Consider the following 16,764-nt stretch of genomic DNA (forward strand, 5'->3'; position numbering starts at 1 on the left):
TGCTGCAACAAAGAAATGGAATAATCCAGTTGAACTTTTTATTTTGGTGGAAGAGGGAAATTTTAAAATAGGTGCTCTTAATTTGTTTGATGTCTCTGCTTTGTTTTCAGTGCKGTTCCCTTGTTATGTATTGTGTGAACTTTGGAACTTTTCTGGTGCTTTGTAACATGCTTAGATACCGAAGATACAGAACAAAAGCTTCGCTGTGCATCTTTAGGAACACAATTCTTTTAAGCATTTTAATCTTGATTTAATCTCCTAATATGTTGATATATCYGACAGCAGGGGTTTCTGCAGTAATCATCTTTGTTTTGTTATGCCAAATCAATCCTTTTTTTTTTTGGCTGTAGTTATATGCTGAATTTAATTTCATTCCATTAAGTATTATACAGCTGCATATTTTCTTACAAAGTAATTACAAAAAGCCAGCAGGCATTGATCAACACAGATTGTCCAAAGGAAATACTTTGACTAAAACTAAATATTCCTTATGATATTTGTTAGCAGGAGAATAATTTCTATCCATACAAAACACAAGGATCTTGAATGTTGCTTTATCCATAGTAAATTACTGAAATATGCGTTAAAGAATCCCAGAATGGTTTGGGTTGGAAAAAACTTTAAAGCTCATCCCATTYCACCCCYTGCCATGGGCAGGGTCACTTCCACTGTCCCAGGGTGCTCCAAGCCATTTCCAGCYTGGCCTTGGACATTTCCAGGGGTCCAGGGGCAGCCACAGCTTCTCTGGATAGCAAACATTAGTTGTGATGTAAAACTTTACAGAGTATTTTAACATGGAGGAGAAATCTGTTCTATTTATTCACTTTTCAACAACTCTTCTAACCAAGTACTGAGGAAAGAGTGCATCCAATTAAGATGTGACAATTTCCTAACTGTGTGTAGAGCTTTTTTTGGAAGTGTGGATCGATGTGATGAGCTCTGTGCACGTGCCTGTCATGGGACATGAGCCAAAAAGCACCTGGRGCTGGTGCCTGTTGCTATTTTGTTGTCATATTCCACAAATAATCCCCCAAACAGGATTGCTGTGAGTGTGATGTGGAGCCCTGTGTGCCCAAAMACAGCGATTTGAAATCGTTCCCATCTACTTTGGGGAAGATTAACTGGAACGCTGTGAAAAAGATGAATCTTTTTGGAGACTCTGGGCCCTGTACCAGCCTTGATCTGYTGTTTCCAGAACATGCACAGACCCAGAGCAGCAGACCCTTAGTGAGTTTASAGTTACTGGGGACCGCAGCTCTGTTGTAAAAGAGCAAATTTCTGACTCTTTGATGTATGTTTGCCTTAAAGGTAATGTTTGTGTGAGAACCGTGCCATTAAAAGGTGGCAATTAATTAAAAGTTGTTCCACAGTCCCAACCATTAGAAGATGCCCTTGCAGCATTTAGAACAGAACATTAATATTGCACTGTAGGGAATCCCTGTACTTTCAGTAAAAAAGAAGGTTAAGGATGAAGATTTTAATGTGTAATTAAAGACTGCAAATACTAGTTTAACTGCTTGTTTCTGTGTCAAAAAAAAAGTTTAAAAAAAAGAACACAAACTATGTGTGATTGAACTAATTAAGACAGTGAAGAACAAGCTAGATAAGAGAGGAAATYTGTATGAACCTAATATTGATATCAAAGCTTTTGCTAAAGCTGTGATTTTATAATAACGTTGCTTTAAACCCCCCCCCCCATTCCTTTTTTTTTCTTTTTTTTTTTTTTAGCTTTGCTGTTTGGGGGATGGGGATTTGAAGCTGCTTTACTGCAGCAAACAATCAATCTGAAAAGAATAAATTAAAACTACCTCTTGCCAAATTCAGAAATGCATTACAGCAAGTGTTTCCATCTGCATTGGTTGTATATTCCCCTGTCAGAGATGAGGAAGAGCAGAGCTGGAATAAAGTGGAGTGAGAAGATCTTTATATTTTGGTGGTTTAGCCAGACCAGCTTTATTGTATAATCATATTGTGTAATGTGATGTGATATAAGCCCATTGGGAGTGTATTCATTCATGGCTTTGTTTTTGTACCTCTGCAAAGTAACCTTTGTCTGTCTGAGAGGAAAACTAAAACAGCTAAACTGGGAGGGGATGAAAGGAACATTGAATGGGAACCCTGTGGCCATGAGGAGGAGGAAGCTCTAGGTGTGTGTCACAGTAAAAAACTTTAAAATGCAAATTGTGCCTGGAAACAAAGGCCATTAAAGCCCCCTGTAGTTTCAGCAGTAACTCTGCAAAGGGTGAAGTTTTCCCAAGTGATGAACTGCACCATGGGGACATCCTGGGAGCTCAGGGATTTGCCCCCATCCTTGGGGACAGTGGTGATGCCAGGCTCTGGCTGTGCTCCTGACCAGACTGTGGGGTCTGAGAGGGTGCCTGAATGTCCTTTCTGAATACAGAGGGTACAGAGGAGATCTGCTTTGCTCTGCTTTCTTTACCTGCTGTTAAAAATAACTGTTATTACTTTTTAATTTCACTTTAGGGCATTCTCTGGGTCTTTGTRTGTTTACAAGCAACCCCATGGATGGGTTAAATGAAAAAAGCTTGAGGTAGCAAATTCCAGCTGATGATTTCATAGTTTTCTCCTCTAAATGTAATCTTCACTTATAATGATTTGAAGTGTTTTGGTAACACTTACTTTGCTCGTCCCATTTTCCCAACAGACAGTGGGAAAAAAATAAATAAAATGGAACCTTTAGAAGTTTCACTGGGTGAAGTGACTCAGTTTTCATCCCTTTGTAGGTGCTGCTCTGTGTTATTTTTATTCCTGATGGAATAATTTTTTTACCTACACAGGAGTAACACMATCCTTTCAGTTTCAGTGATGTTACTCAGCAGTGTGTGCGTGTTATTGTGAAAATAAGTGTATTAACAATGTGATGCACATTTCTAATTCACATAGGTGCATTCACCTCATTATTTGTGTATTTACCTGATTCTTACCTTTGCATGGATGACATAGGGAACAAAAACTGGACAGACAAGACCTTGTTAACATTGGCAGACTTGGTTTTGACTTTTTTCTGTGGCTGCAGAAAGTGTCTTTATTGTCTGAGTCATGGCCAGGGGAATCCTGTAGTAAGCCCTCTAATTTTAGCAACCAAAAGCACCTCCATGTAGCARTTTTTGCATTGAAATTAAATTTATGCTTTTGTGTTGCTCAAGATCGTTCTTTGAAATCCAGTTTTGGGAAAGAAAGTAAGAGTTTGGCAATGAGTTCACAGTGAAATAGTGAATCATTTATTTAATTTTTGCTGAGTTTACCTGGAATGAAATGAAATAAAGATTGTATTCTGTGTATGATCATTATGCTCCATTGTTGCCTGTAATSCTTTGATTCCATCTCTCACAAAATGTGATTGTGGAACGGTGTTCAGCCTTTTCATTCTGTGCCATGTGTGTGTTTGAAAGCACTTAAAGATCCAGAGACTCCTAAACGAGTTCTTGCAGAGAAAATGACTGTTTAGTTGAGTGGTTCTGTGCCTCAGTTTCCCCTGGAAACTGTGCAGGAATGCTGGGGGTGACTCAAACAATGTTGGTACAAAGCTGGGGTAAGAGAAGGCATTAACCACATGGCAGATGCCTTCATCCAGGGGAAGAGTCTGGATTTTTTTATTGCTGCTCATTCAAGACCAGGTAATTTTTTAAAAAATCCAAAATCCAGGAGTGACACAGTTGTGAGGAATGAATGACCAGATAATTCCTACTTGCAGGGCCTAATAGGAAGCTCTCAGTATCCACTGTCAGCATTCCTTGTGATAAATGAGTGCTGATGTATTACCCTGTATCCTTTGTGTTCCTGCCTTTAGGTGCTCGTTGCAGTGATGGAAGACAAAGTGCCAGCACATGAAATAATTACACACAAGCCTGGCTGGAGCCTGTCAGTCTGTGTCAAGCTGCCTAAACTTCTGTGGCCTCTAAATTGTGGAGYTCTTTTGCTGATTGCTGTGTTTGGTATTAAAATCAAATGTGCTCTAGGAGTGGTAAAAAATACCCTACGGTTTTGATGTKTTTTAAGTCAGAATGTAATATCTGTGTCCAAAATAGCCCTGTAAAGCTGAACTCCCCTGAAGCCAAAACTCAGGCTTTTCTACTTTCCTGTTTTGCATGCAGAACCTTCTTTCATTTTGGCTTTTGCATTTTGACAGTTGCTCAGCAAAGATGATGCTTTTGCTCATGACAGATTTGTGTGTGCCATSTAGACAGGTCTTAAAAAGAGCTGAAAGCCCAATTCCTGTGAACCCTTGGGAAGGATGGTTTGAGGGTGGTGGCTGATGGAAGGAGAAAACAGGTATTTTTGAAGAAATTACATTAAGTAATAATGTAGATGATAGTAGCCTGCTTAAAAAACCCACAGTGAAAGCTGATGAGTTAAGTGAAAGGAGTGCTGCAAGGAGGAGTGCTTGGCATTTAAAATCATAGTTGTGTGATTTTTGAAAAAAATCTGAAATTTGGCTTCAAAACCGTTTCGATGTTGATGCTTCCATGATCTTTTCTAGTTTGAAAGTTGCTCTTCATTTAGACAAAAGGTTCCTTCTTCAGCAATATGATTGTACAGCATAGTAGATGATAAGGAAGTTTAATGCTTTCTAATCTTAGGTGTTCCTAAGGAAGTGAAATGGATTTCTTGACATGACAGAGCAATGGTGGCTGTTGTATCCCCCTTGTAAAATGARCTTGTGGACAGAAAATGCCAGGCAGAACTATTTTAACATGTGATTATGTTTTTTAAATGAAAATTTATTTTCAGAGCAATGATAGCAACTTTAACACCACAGACAGAAAATCAATTATAATTTTTGCTTTTACAACTAAAATATTATCTGCTGCTACTAATTTCTTTTTGTTGTTCCACAATTGCTGCCTTCCCTCAGTTTTTTATTCAGTCATCGATRGGGATAAAGATTCTGATATTGAAGCCTGAGTGTTGCAATATCCTTATTTCTCTCCTGCTCTGTGCTTTTGCATCTCTCAGCAGTGCCATGATTGAATCATCTGTTTCTATGCTGGTATATATTAAAACCAGTTAATTTGTGGTGTCTTAGGCATCAACCTCCACCAGAAAGCTCTTATGCAAGTGAACAGTTGGCTTTTGGATTAATTGCTTTGTGAAAGTGTGGGTATAAACTGGTTTCTAAAGGTCTGAGTTTTGCAAATTCCTCAAATACCTTCTGCTGAAATTCTTAACGTGCCTTAAAATGCTGGTGTGAGGAAGGTATATGGAAAACCTGGTTGTGCAGTGAGTAGTGAATGCTTGGATGGAGAGCTCCCTTAAAACATCTGCAGTTTCACTGATGTTTGGAAATGTAACTGCAGGAAGATCTTTTGAGCCAGTAGCTACCATTTGGTAATATTTTATCTCTTTCTGTAGGGCATCAGTTTCAACTGGTTGACTCACAGTAGCTATGTGGGAGCTAATTAATCATATAATTTGCTGTCATGTTACTGGGTGAACCTGTATCCTGGTAGCAGCATGAATGTGAGATAATGGTTTCCTAATGACTGAAACAGCTCTAATAGCCCTGGCCCTCGTGGTTGACTTCAACGTTCCTCTGGTGGCTTTCAGAAAAATCTTTGATATGGGGTTACYCTTAATGAACGTTGTGTCTGCTAATATAGAGTTTACAGCTGTGGGGAGTAATACAGCTGAGCCCATTTCTCTTTTTTATCCAGAATGTTTTTAATTAAAACGAAATATTAACAATAATATATTGGCATATAATGTACATGCATTCAGTATCAAACTGTTCTGTGGGTTTTACTCTGTGATGAAGCAAATTGGGGTTGTTTTGCTGGGTTTTTTTAATTTTTAATTGGATGTGGGTTTTCAGGCCTTTTCCTAGGAAATTTCAGAGCTCTATATTAGGTGGAATACGTCAGCAGGTTTGCTTAGAGATTTTTTTATCAGAAAGTTATTGAACTCTTTTTCACAAAAAAACCTTTAAGTTTGGACAATGTAACTGTAACATAAACAGTTATCTCAAGAAAAGGAAAAATAGAAACAGGAAGTTTAAAACAAAAAGAAAACAAAAGTAACCTTGCCTTAAAATATGCTGTCATTTATCTCCATATTTAGCATTTTGTGTGTGTGCAGGGAATGTCTTTAGTCAGTGTAAAAATCTAATTAAATCTTCTCATGGCAGCGATTCAGGGCTGACCCTCTCTATATTGGAGCATCTTATTAGAATAATAAACCACTCCCTGCTGAGAGCCACTGGCATTGACAGACAGGCCAGACACTGGGGCTGCTGATCAGAAAAGGTTCATCAGGCTCATGTTGTCTGCAGGGTCTGCAAGAAATGTTTTATTGGCCCTTCTCTAGCAGCCYTTTGGAGATGTTGTTTGGCAGAGTCCAGACCCTGGCTTGTGACCAAGCACAGTCCCAGGGACAGGTGGATTATTTTATATCACTCTGTGACATTACAGTGGACAGTCTGTTTTTTTCTTTGTTTTTACTAAAGGACCGTGAATGCACAGACTGTTCTTTTCTTTTTTTATCTGTACCTACTCACGATTAGAAATTATCTGACAATTTGGAATTTCTTTACTTTGAGTAACCAGCGTGATGTTCCTTAAAGGAATTTGCTCTTCACAAGTTTTGGGCTTGATATTCATGAAGTGGATAGGGAAATGTATTTAGGAACAAAGCAGTGTTAATTATCATATTTGTATTTACCTCAGGAAATCTTCGTTCCTTGGATGTCACTTGGGCACTTCTCTCTTATTCTACCTACAGAAACTGAATCCTATTATTTTTTAGTAGGCTGAGCTTTTCTCCCTGGTCACACCAGCCATGGTAATTTTGCAGGGCTTATTCTACTTCAGATATATTTGGCATAAATGCTAGTTTAGGTCTGACTTTTTAGKGAAGCTCTGCAGGTGATGTCAGGTGAGGCAGGTACAGGATTACATTTTTGAACTTGTGCATTTCTTACTGCGGCACTTGGCTCTAGTCCAACTCTCAGCCCCGTGAAAGACTTTAAACTCCAGCTCAGAGCTTCAATATTTCCAAAGCTACAGTGAACTTAAAACCTGGCTGATCTCTACTCGGGCTGCACATGATCCTTGTGTGAGGGGAAATAACAAATTAGAGGAAATCTGATTACAAAAGTGGGAAAATGGCCAAAAAGGTGCTGTGGTGTCTGGACTGTGTTCACCAAGCCCAGCAGTTACAGCCATGCTTAGCCCTTTCTTTAACCAACCTTCTTGTTTAAGGAGAGTTTTTCTCAGAGAATTTCCTCCAGGGAATTCGCCCTCCTCCCCCACGTTGACTTTCAGCGGAAGCCACRCAATTAATTTCCATAAGCCCTATAAAAAATCTCAACCTAAAGAACAGCTTGTCATGCTGGAGGAAGAAGTGATGAAAGCATATTTTTTATAAAATAATGTTTTGAAGGGCTTCACTCTCCTAAAATGTTTGTGCTGGGAGAGTCTTGAGTTTTGTAAATGCCTAATTGTACTTGTTATCTCCAGTTTTTCTACTGAAGTGTGAAGATGACCTTGAAGGAGKCTTTTGATAAACCTCTGAGTTGTAAGATAGATTTTTATCTCYGTAGTATCACAGGCAGATCGAAGGACTTGGCCAGACCATAAATCTGAAGAGCTAAAAATCAGGACTAATTATGAAATTCCCTCAAGAAAACTTAAAAGTAGTTGATCACAAAAGTTGAAATGGGTAAAAGCTTGTGTAATAAATTGCAGTGGGCTGTACAACATTTACGTCTCATCTCATCTTTTTTCTTCACCTTTGCTTCCCTCTTAATTGCAGAACAAATCGATCTTAAGGATCCTTAAAGGCTGCTGTCAAGTGTCCTAAGTACCCTCAGAATTAGTGATATTAACACTTGCCTGTTTCTACCACTATTTTTAATTTTAAAGATTAAAATCCCTAGATCTTGAAGTGGATGATTTTTYTTTGAGTRGCTGTTTGAAMTCTATTRATGAGGTCTAAAATTTGAGTCTTTACTTGCTAGTTCTGTGTATTTTGGTCCTGTGTGTGAAATGGTCTGCTCTGCTCTCCTGTTTTGATATCCTAGCTATTCTCCAGAGGATTAGACCTTTAATCCTCCCTTCCTCCCAGCCTCTGGAATTTGTGATGCCTTCACTGAGTTCTGGGATTTGATGTGCCTGRGAGCAGTGGTCACTGAGATCTCTTCCCTCCAGCAGTGCTTCTCATGGTCAGGCACAATCTATAAAAAGGTCTAACTGGGCACAACATCTGTGTTTCCTGTTCATCAGCAGCTGCACCCAAAGGTAAAATCCCACTGCTTCTCATAAGTAKAGAATAAATAATAGGTATCATGCATCATCTGTTGCTGTTCATAAAAGGAGGTAAGTACTGTAATTTCTGCTCTGTTGAGGGAGAAATAAAGCACAGAGAAAGAGAGTGAGAAGGCTTTGCTGTTGCAGTAAATCTTCAATAGCAGAGCTGAAAATAACACGTTATAAAATACTGAATTGCATCTGGAGAAGGCTGAGCTCAAGTTCAGTGTGCAGTAATGCAGTGTCAGGGTCTCATCAGCTGGTCAGTGCAGGGCAGGTGGGCTAAAAACCATTGCAGCCCATCACATTTCCTAGGACCAGGACTGAACTGGGTGCCTTATTTAAGGCCTTTGTCAAAGCACCCTCAAATGTTCACCGAGCTCAGCATCAGCTCCGGGCCACAAATTTTTTGACAAGTTAGCAGTAATTCAAGAGCCATCTTTGTAGATAAACACTGACGTAATAATTTGGGTTCTTACCCAGRCCTCTGGAGATTACTCCTGGTAGCATTTATGGCTGGGTTGTGGAGCAACATCTTGTTCATAAAGAAGTGGAAATATAAACAATACACTTGCTGTGGAGTTTCAGTTCTGAAATTATTTTACCATTGATGCTGAATGGTTAAAGGAGGGCTGATTTTCCTCTCAAGGTGTGTAGAAAGGGGTTAATGCTTTCCACAAAGCACAGAGCAGTGCAGGCTCAGGCAGGATCCTGGTGATGACTGTAAAGTAGATGCATGCTTGTTTTGTTAACCAGTTTTCACACATTCTAATATCCATATTCCTCTCATGATTACTGCTGTGAATTAAAAGCATTTGGAAGAGCATTCTGCAGAAGTACAAAGAAAGCTATTTCARTGCTATAATAAAATAGCCCTGGGAATTGGGCTGCAAGGTTTCTATTTGTAACAAACTTTTCCTTATAAAAGTTACTTTTTTTAAGGTGGTGCACTGGAATTCAGTGTCATGAACAGGTGTCTTTCTGCTCAGTCCTAAAAAACAAAGTGTGCACTGTCAATATATATTTTCAGAGTGTGTTACAGAGGTGTTTGTTCATATTTAATGTAAATGTGCAGATGTCCAGAGACTGTTTGATTCAGGAGCAGGTTTGCATTCCAAAAGCTTTCAGCAGGTGAGCCTGTGCTCGTTTGTGCAATCACTGTCAGCTCAGACCTTTGAGGACATTCCAGGCAGGTTTGCACCACKTCACTTAGCAGGGGACTCACGGTGGCACTGAAGAATTCACAATTGTGTTTGCTGTATAAACAATGCCGTTGAAATAACAACATTTTACCATAAACCAATATTTTATTGTTGTAATAGAATGACCCCAGTGTACACYATTCCTAGCCCATGAGGTATAGTGCCAGCAGGAATTGTGCTGGCACACTGTTCARTAGGGAGTTGAATCATCAAACTGGTTTAGATTTAAACTAATACTTTTTTTTTTTTTTCCTAAGCCAGCTCAGTTGTGAGCTCCAGCTCCTCCAGCACAGCACAGTTGWGGGGGCTGAACGCTGTGCAGGAGGGGATGTGTCAGTGCCTTATGTCACTGTTGGTGCTGAAGCCTGAAAATTGTTGAATCACAGCCTCAGGTTTCTAAATGTCTTTGTAAATCCAACCCTTAAACACTCTGTCTTGGCTTCTGGAGAACTGTCCAAACGATTTCACATGCATCCTTAAGTGCTGTACCAGGTTTGGCCTTTTGTGAGCRAGAAGTGCAGATGGTGAGTGTTTGATACAGCTCTGTGTGCATATGCTTGTGCAGCAGACCACCCTGTGTTTATGTGTAAACACTGCTAGACTATTTAGGCACATAACTTAATCTTTTGCATCCACTCAATAATAAGACATAATTCCTCTGTGACCGAAAAAACATCCGTAGCAAAGTTGAAAACAAGGGGGTTTGTAAGAATGGATGGGAGTGAGCCTTGTGTCAGGTTTCAAATGTGTCTTGTCTCCCTTCTAAGTGTGGAGTGGAGTTGGTCATGAATCTTAGCAAATTTGTTCCTTAATGCCTACGCTTGAGGTGTCTTAGATAAGTTCTTTGCAGCCCACACATCCTGACTCCTTCCACACCTGTGGATTCATAATGCCAGCACTCTCCAGTGYTGAACCTCCCTTCTGCTCATTCTGTACCTTAGCCCCAAGACTGAAGAGCTGTGTACAGCTCAGATTTGCTCCTTCTGCCCTCACCTCACCTCCTGGTAGTTAGAAGTCAGTTAGTTATTTTGAAAGAACATTTTTTTTTCTTCTTGATGTGTCATGAATAAAGATTTTACAGCGGGAACAGAGGCAGTGAAGGAGTAGCAGAGACCAAGTCGATGTGCAGATGAGGAGGGAAGAGAAAGATGAGCCAGTAGGATCCTGGCTGGAATCTTCCAGCACGAGAAACTTGGAAATTGGGTGAGAAGAGAGAGGAAACTGCTGAAGCAGTTTGTTAGAAAGGACAAGAGGACGGTGTTAAAAACTTTATGAGAAAACAGCCTGGCAAGGAAACTCAGTGCTGGAGGAGAAGTTGCTCAAAACAAGCGAGTTTAGTACTGGAGCCAGGAAACATGAGCAGTTTATAGAGGTTCTACAGAACTGAAAAGCAAAAGCCTGCATTAACAATAATTAAAAAAAAAAAAACAAACGCGGAACCTGTGGAATATGGGAAAGGAGGCAGAGACTTGCAGGATTGTTGTACAGATGTCAGGGATGGTGCCAGCTGTCTCATTTAGTCTTGAGACTCGAAGTCGCTTTCTCAGCGTGAGTGGTGTTGAATTTTCTTTTCACGCTCTTCATTGCCTATCCAAGCAGGAAGTGTCATCTCACCAAAGCTGGCAGAGGTCACTGTTTTAATAACTATTGTTAATTGATGCTTCTGAAAAGCTTTCTATCAACTTGAATTTGCTACCTGCAGAGACTTGCCTAGCAGGTAGCTGAATCAAATTAAAACTTAAATTCCGTGATGAATAAATCAGACTAGAAATGTGATTACCCTGGATGTGTTAAAATATACTATTTCTCTAATCAGGCTGCCTGAAAACTATTAAATCTCTTTATGAAGTGTATAATATTTTAAATCTTGCTGCTGCTAMAAGCTTTAAGTTGTGTATTGAGTCTTGGTTCTGCAAAAAAATAGCTTTCTGTGGGTCTTGGAATGAGTGCAGAAAAATGMTGTCCCCCGATGCCTTCAGCAACCAACCCAACATGTGCAGCAGGGCCAGCTCATGCTTCTGAAATACCACACATGTGAAAAGAAATTATTAACTGGGTTGAAAATACTAACTGAAAGCCAAAAAAAAAAAAAAAATCAATCTGTGAGCAAGTAAATACTGCGCTAGTAAGTGAGAGGATGTGTGGAGAGTATCCCCTGTTGCTCTCCAGAATATCATGAATCCAGATTCAGCAAAATTGTAGAGTTTATTTTCGTCTTGTGTGGTGTTTTCTACTGAGTGTATTGGAAAGATTAACTTCTTTCATATTGCAAATGTGTATTTTTCCCCCTTCTCTCTTTTTCTCCATCTTCCCAAGATCATTTAGCAAAATTTTCTCTCTTCCAAAAGACCTCCCCAGAAAATTGTTATTAATACCTTTATTTCTAGTCTTTAAATTGTTGTATTGAGTGGAAAAAATGAACAGCATGCAAGCGAAACACTGTGTGGGATAAATGCTATTTAAGTCTTGTCTAAGCTGTTAAACATCACACTAACACTGGATTGCTGGATCTAATCCAGTAAAAATAAAAAAAAWTTTAAAAGAGAGGTCACATTAGAGAGCGAAGCCATCTGTCCAGTGTGGAATTGAAAGGCATTTATAATGAATTACTCTCCTATAYTGCTGTCTTTTGGGGGGCCTTTATGTGAATCAAAGAGATGGTACAAGACCATTTATCTACAAAAATAGTTCCTGARTTATTTCTACATTGTCAACCTGATGTTTTAGCATGAAACTTCTCGGTGAGTGTTTTGCATAGATAATTAGGCCTTTCTAAACAGTATTCTCTAACTGGCTTCMGAGGTGTTTTCTGCCTGTTCCAAGCATTGTTTCCCTAGTAGGGACTGAAGGATTTATGTGTACACTTACTGGTAAAATGGGAGAGAGTTTTTTCAACTAATATCTCTGTTACTTTATTCTACTGTTGGCTTTTCTGCGTGTTCATAACAATACTTTGTTTGAAGTGTGATGTTTTGAATTACTTTCAGTCATTGCTGATRTTCATGAAGTAGATTTGTTTTGTTTTGACTTTTGTAATAATAATCTGGCGTGTTTGTGGAAAAAATTACTCTCCTGTATTAAAATAAAAATGCTGGTTTATGGTGTTGACAGCCTTTGAAAGCATCTGATGGACTGGCTGGCTCTGCACATTCACATGCAGACCCCTGAATGATACTATTAGCATTTTTTAGAGTAAAGATTTTGTGTCTAAAATAAAATTTTAATACCTCGTTAAAAATTATGAACCTCTGTTACAAAGGAAAGAAGAAGAAAAAATGGGAGAGAGAAGTTGGAACAAACCTGCTGTTGAAGCTGCTTTTAAAATCCTCCCTCAGACCAGTAARACTACATTAGGGAAATTGTTTTAGCACTTGAGAAGGTTTAGTGAGGTGAAGTCCTGTTGGTTGAGTCTGTTWTTCTTTTCTGAGTGGGATGTTTAAGGGATCTGGATTAGGGGATGCATATGGATCTGGATTAGGATGCAGGCACYGATGAAGTTACTTAAAGCTTTTTTGATTAGAACGGTACTAGCTCAGGGTGTTGCAATAAGTAAGTGTTAATGTCTTGGTTTTTGGAGACCTAGGATAGTTCATAATATGAAATTCTGTCTGTAAAGAGTTTAAATTCTGTGTTGTAATACCGGGATTATTGGGTACAATCTTTTTGAGCAACCTTTGCATCCCAGAGAAGCGATGGGGAGGGAGTTTGTCTAGACACTCTCTTCAACCTTTTGTAGGTGGAACAATGCCTGTTCTAGTACATAAAATTTCGGCTTCTCTTTAATTCTGAGAATTCCATGAATTTCTTTTTTGCAGGATGAAAATAGGCCAAGTGTTGGAGCAAATCTATTGCCATKTGCTTTTCCCCCGCTTTGCATTTTCTCGTCTGGGTTTGTAAATGCTCATTCCAACCATCCCCTTTTGTATGTAGGAGAAAACTCAGACGTGCAAAGGACGTCAGAAGTTAGAAGTGCTCGTTGGCAAAGTAAAATTAGACTTTTCTCCATCCTCAAGTGTTTGCTTCTCTGAGACTGGGCAAGAGGTTCTGTAACATAAATAGGAGCTATCGTGTTTTTGAGCTAAAACTGGACAGAGATGTATAAATTTTGTAAGTGCGTATTTTGGCGCTAAATTTATGTATTTCAGTTCTACAAAATAACTTCCAGACAGCAGTTTTTTCCTCCGTTCCTCTTTCCAGACAGCCTCAGGGGTGCACTTTATCTCTTCTTTATCATGTGGTCCTCAGTTTTCTCTRAAGTCGTCACCAATTACGCTTTTACATTCCTTTGCTGCGTCTGATTTCTTGTGTCCATCCCTTCACAAGATGTTTTACCAGATGTCCTCTCTGAAGGGCAAATCTATGGAAGAATTTTGCCATAGATTAAGTTGTCATTTTATATTTGAGGCCACAATGCAGTCAGGCTCATTGAGTAATTATATATGCATCTTGGAAGAATCTTKCTGTTCTGAGACTCAGGAAAGCCTGATGTCTGCTTGGAAAAAGGCATAGGGGCACAAAACACTGCTGTGTACATCAATGCTCTGTTRTCCTGTTGGTCTGGGGTCTTCTCTGACATCCCACTGACTGAGAAGAGAAGGAAAAGGCTCCTTGTGTGGATGGTCCTGATAGAGCTGCCAAAGTAAAGCATCACATTTTCTGGAGCACATGGTTTTAATTTTCCTTCTGTGAAAATAGTACAAAAGTAATAGKCATCTAAGCCCAAAAAATCACAGTAACTCACCTTTAAGTGCTTGCAGAAGGTGGTTAATGCAAATGAGAAGATTTCTGGTTTGCTATATGTGTGATTTCATTTCAAGGGAAGATTTCACAACCCTGTGAGTTCCCTGTTCTGCCTTGCACTGCTCAGGTAGCACAAGGTGACARTTGGGTTTGAATCAGGCTTTAAGCCTCGTGGTCAAGACAAGTTTTAAATGTAAAAATAATAATATGTAAGAAAGACTTTGAAGAATTGATTACCTCCGACCAGCCTGGATCCTGTTTTCAAAGGATGAGTGTACATATCCGCTGGGATTTCAGAAGGACGTAAGCAGATTAAATGCCTGAGTCCAACTGTTGTTCACATGATTTAAAATTACTTGAATTTTCCTTCCTTAATGCACTGTCAGTGTCTTGCTTTATGCAACTTCTTATTTTGTTTGTTTTTAACTTCTCATTGCTCGGCAAATTGGAAAACTTAAGCCATGCAAAAATCTGCATCACGACATGTTCAGAAGCACAGAACCTCTGCTTGCCTGTATCCCTRGTCCCCCACAAACAAGAGATTAATTTATTTGCAGAGCCTGGAGTAATGGCTTTTATGAAGCAGYATAAACTCTGCTGCTGGATGAAATCAGCCTGGGATTCAGTGGTGTTTGAAATGAGTTGGGTTTGTGCCGTCCATGTGTGGCTTTTTCCTCCTGGAGCAGTGTCTGCTGCGCCTCCTCCTTCCCAGTGCTGAGGAAGTTCTTGGCTTTTGGATGTTTTTGGCTTTGCTTATCAGCAGCAAGTGTTAATGAGTCATTGCAGTGAATGGGGGAACTTTCTTCTGCACTATGACAAGTGGGGATTAAGGGTTTTGTGCAAAATTGTCATAACTCGTTTCATTCTTTGGTTACTTTTTAAAGCCGACTTTACCAGCTGAGGAGGTGTTGCTTTCCTGATTTGATTTTATTTTTTCTGATTGTTTTAATCCTTTGCAAAGTAGCAATTGGAGCATAGCACCTCATTGTTGTTCAGGGGGTTTTAGCACTAACATCAGAACTGAATTACTTTGAAGAGCAAGAATTCAACTTTTTTTTGCCTTTGTTTAAACATATTAAAGGGAAATGATTAGGTTTTTTTTTAGTTTTACTATTAATCTAACTCAGGCAACGAATTTTTCCAAAGTCTCTATTTTTCAGAGCATATATGTGGATTAGCATGAAAACAGTTTTATTTAAGAATTCATTCATGGATCTGATCGAGTTGCAGAGTTTGTAAATGGGCACAGATCAGTGCACAGATGATWCAGACTGTCCTGTAAACTCTGCTAAAGTTTGGATTTTAATTTAAAGGAATGGCTGAAGGATGGGAGGCAYGTCTGTGGGTCAGGATGATGTGTTCTGGGGGCAGTTTGCAGTGTTCATGGAGGTCAGCTCTTAATKTGATCCCAGGGAACAAGACAAGTGTTTGCCAGCTCACCTTGGCCAGCAGAAACAGGGATTACACCCAGCAGAGAGGATGTTATTTTACCTTTGTGTCTGATTGCTCCAGAGAAACATCTGGAATTTACCAACCAATTTCAGAGTCACCAGTGCATGAAATAAATTGGAGTGATTCAAGAAAAAAAAAATCACCCCGAAGAATCATCTGAAGACTTTGATAAAACCTTTATCTGTTAAGTTTATCAACGAGAGAGTAAGGACATGACAGCCTGTGAATTCCTACACTGGGAGAGTAATTTTAATCATGTGTCCTTCAACCCCCCTGAGGAGAAAGTATAGAAATACAATGGCAGGAGTTTGAGACTGACAGATTTGGACTAAAAATTGAGTGCGTGTTTTTAAGGGCAGAATAATTGATTTTCAAAACAACTTGCAGAGGGCTTTGGCTTGTTTCCTCTTATCAATAACTTTTTGAATTATTGCTTGCAGGTATCAGAGAAAAATTGATTCAGGAAAGTCCCATGAATAAAAAAAAGKATAATTTTTAAAAGGATAACTGTAAAAAGGATAAAGATTGTTTAAAAGCRTAGTTTTTATAATGTGAGTGTGTGGGAGAGAGCCCCTGTGTTAATGCTGCYGTCTCTTTGGTTGTAGGTACGTGGATGATGTGATCAGTCGGATTGACAGGATGTTCCCTGAAATGTCCATCCAGCTCTCCCGGCCAAATGGAACCTCTGCAATGCTKCTGGTAAGTTTGGATCATTTAACTCCTTGAGTTGATTTTCTTAACAGATTGAATTACTTCCCAAAAAACGCAGGTTATTGAAGTTTTGGAGTTTTTTTTTCAGAAACATATCATTCTTCATTTGTCACAGCAATGTAACATCTTTCTTACTCTTAGGCAAATATGTGATAAAAAAATTTCCCTTTTAAACAAAAGATCTGTGGCTTTTTTATTGTTAAATGTGATAGCAGAAATATGAGCACAAACTCAAATATCCACTGTGGTTTTCAGCACACTTGGCAATGAGTGAATCTTAATCATGATAATTAAGAAGGAAGAGAAYGTTGTGAGGAAGAAAAGAAGAAGGAAACCAATATGATTTAAATCTGTTCACATTGCTCTTGGGTCAGTGAGTTTCTGTTATATGATGA

At 39.2% G+C, this 16,764-nt stretch overlaps 1 protein-coding gene across 1 annotated transcript in view; it reads left to right on the forward strand.

Moving 5' to 3' along the window:
* MED27 (mediator complex subunit 27) overlaps positions 1-16,764 on the forward strand; it is an 81,227-nt gene that overhangs the window by 38,262 nt on the left and 26,201 nt on the right. The window contains exon 4 of the mRNA XM_057371584.1: positions 16,264-16,357. Coding sequence (XP_057227567.1) covers positions 16,264-16,357 — 94 coding nt within the window. The remainder of the gene's footprint in view (positions 1-16,263; positions 16,358-16,764) is intronic.

Source organism: Malurus melanocephalus, unplaced genomic scaffold, assembly GCF_030028575.1.
Source record: "Malurus melanocephalus ecotype Western Australia unplaced genomic scaffold, MMel_1.1 scaffold_149, whole genome shotgun sequence".
Lineage (NCBI taxonomy): Eukaryota > Metazoa > Chordata > Aves > Passeriformes > Maluridae > Malurus > Malurus melanocephalus.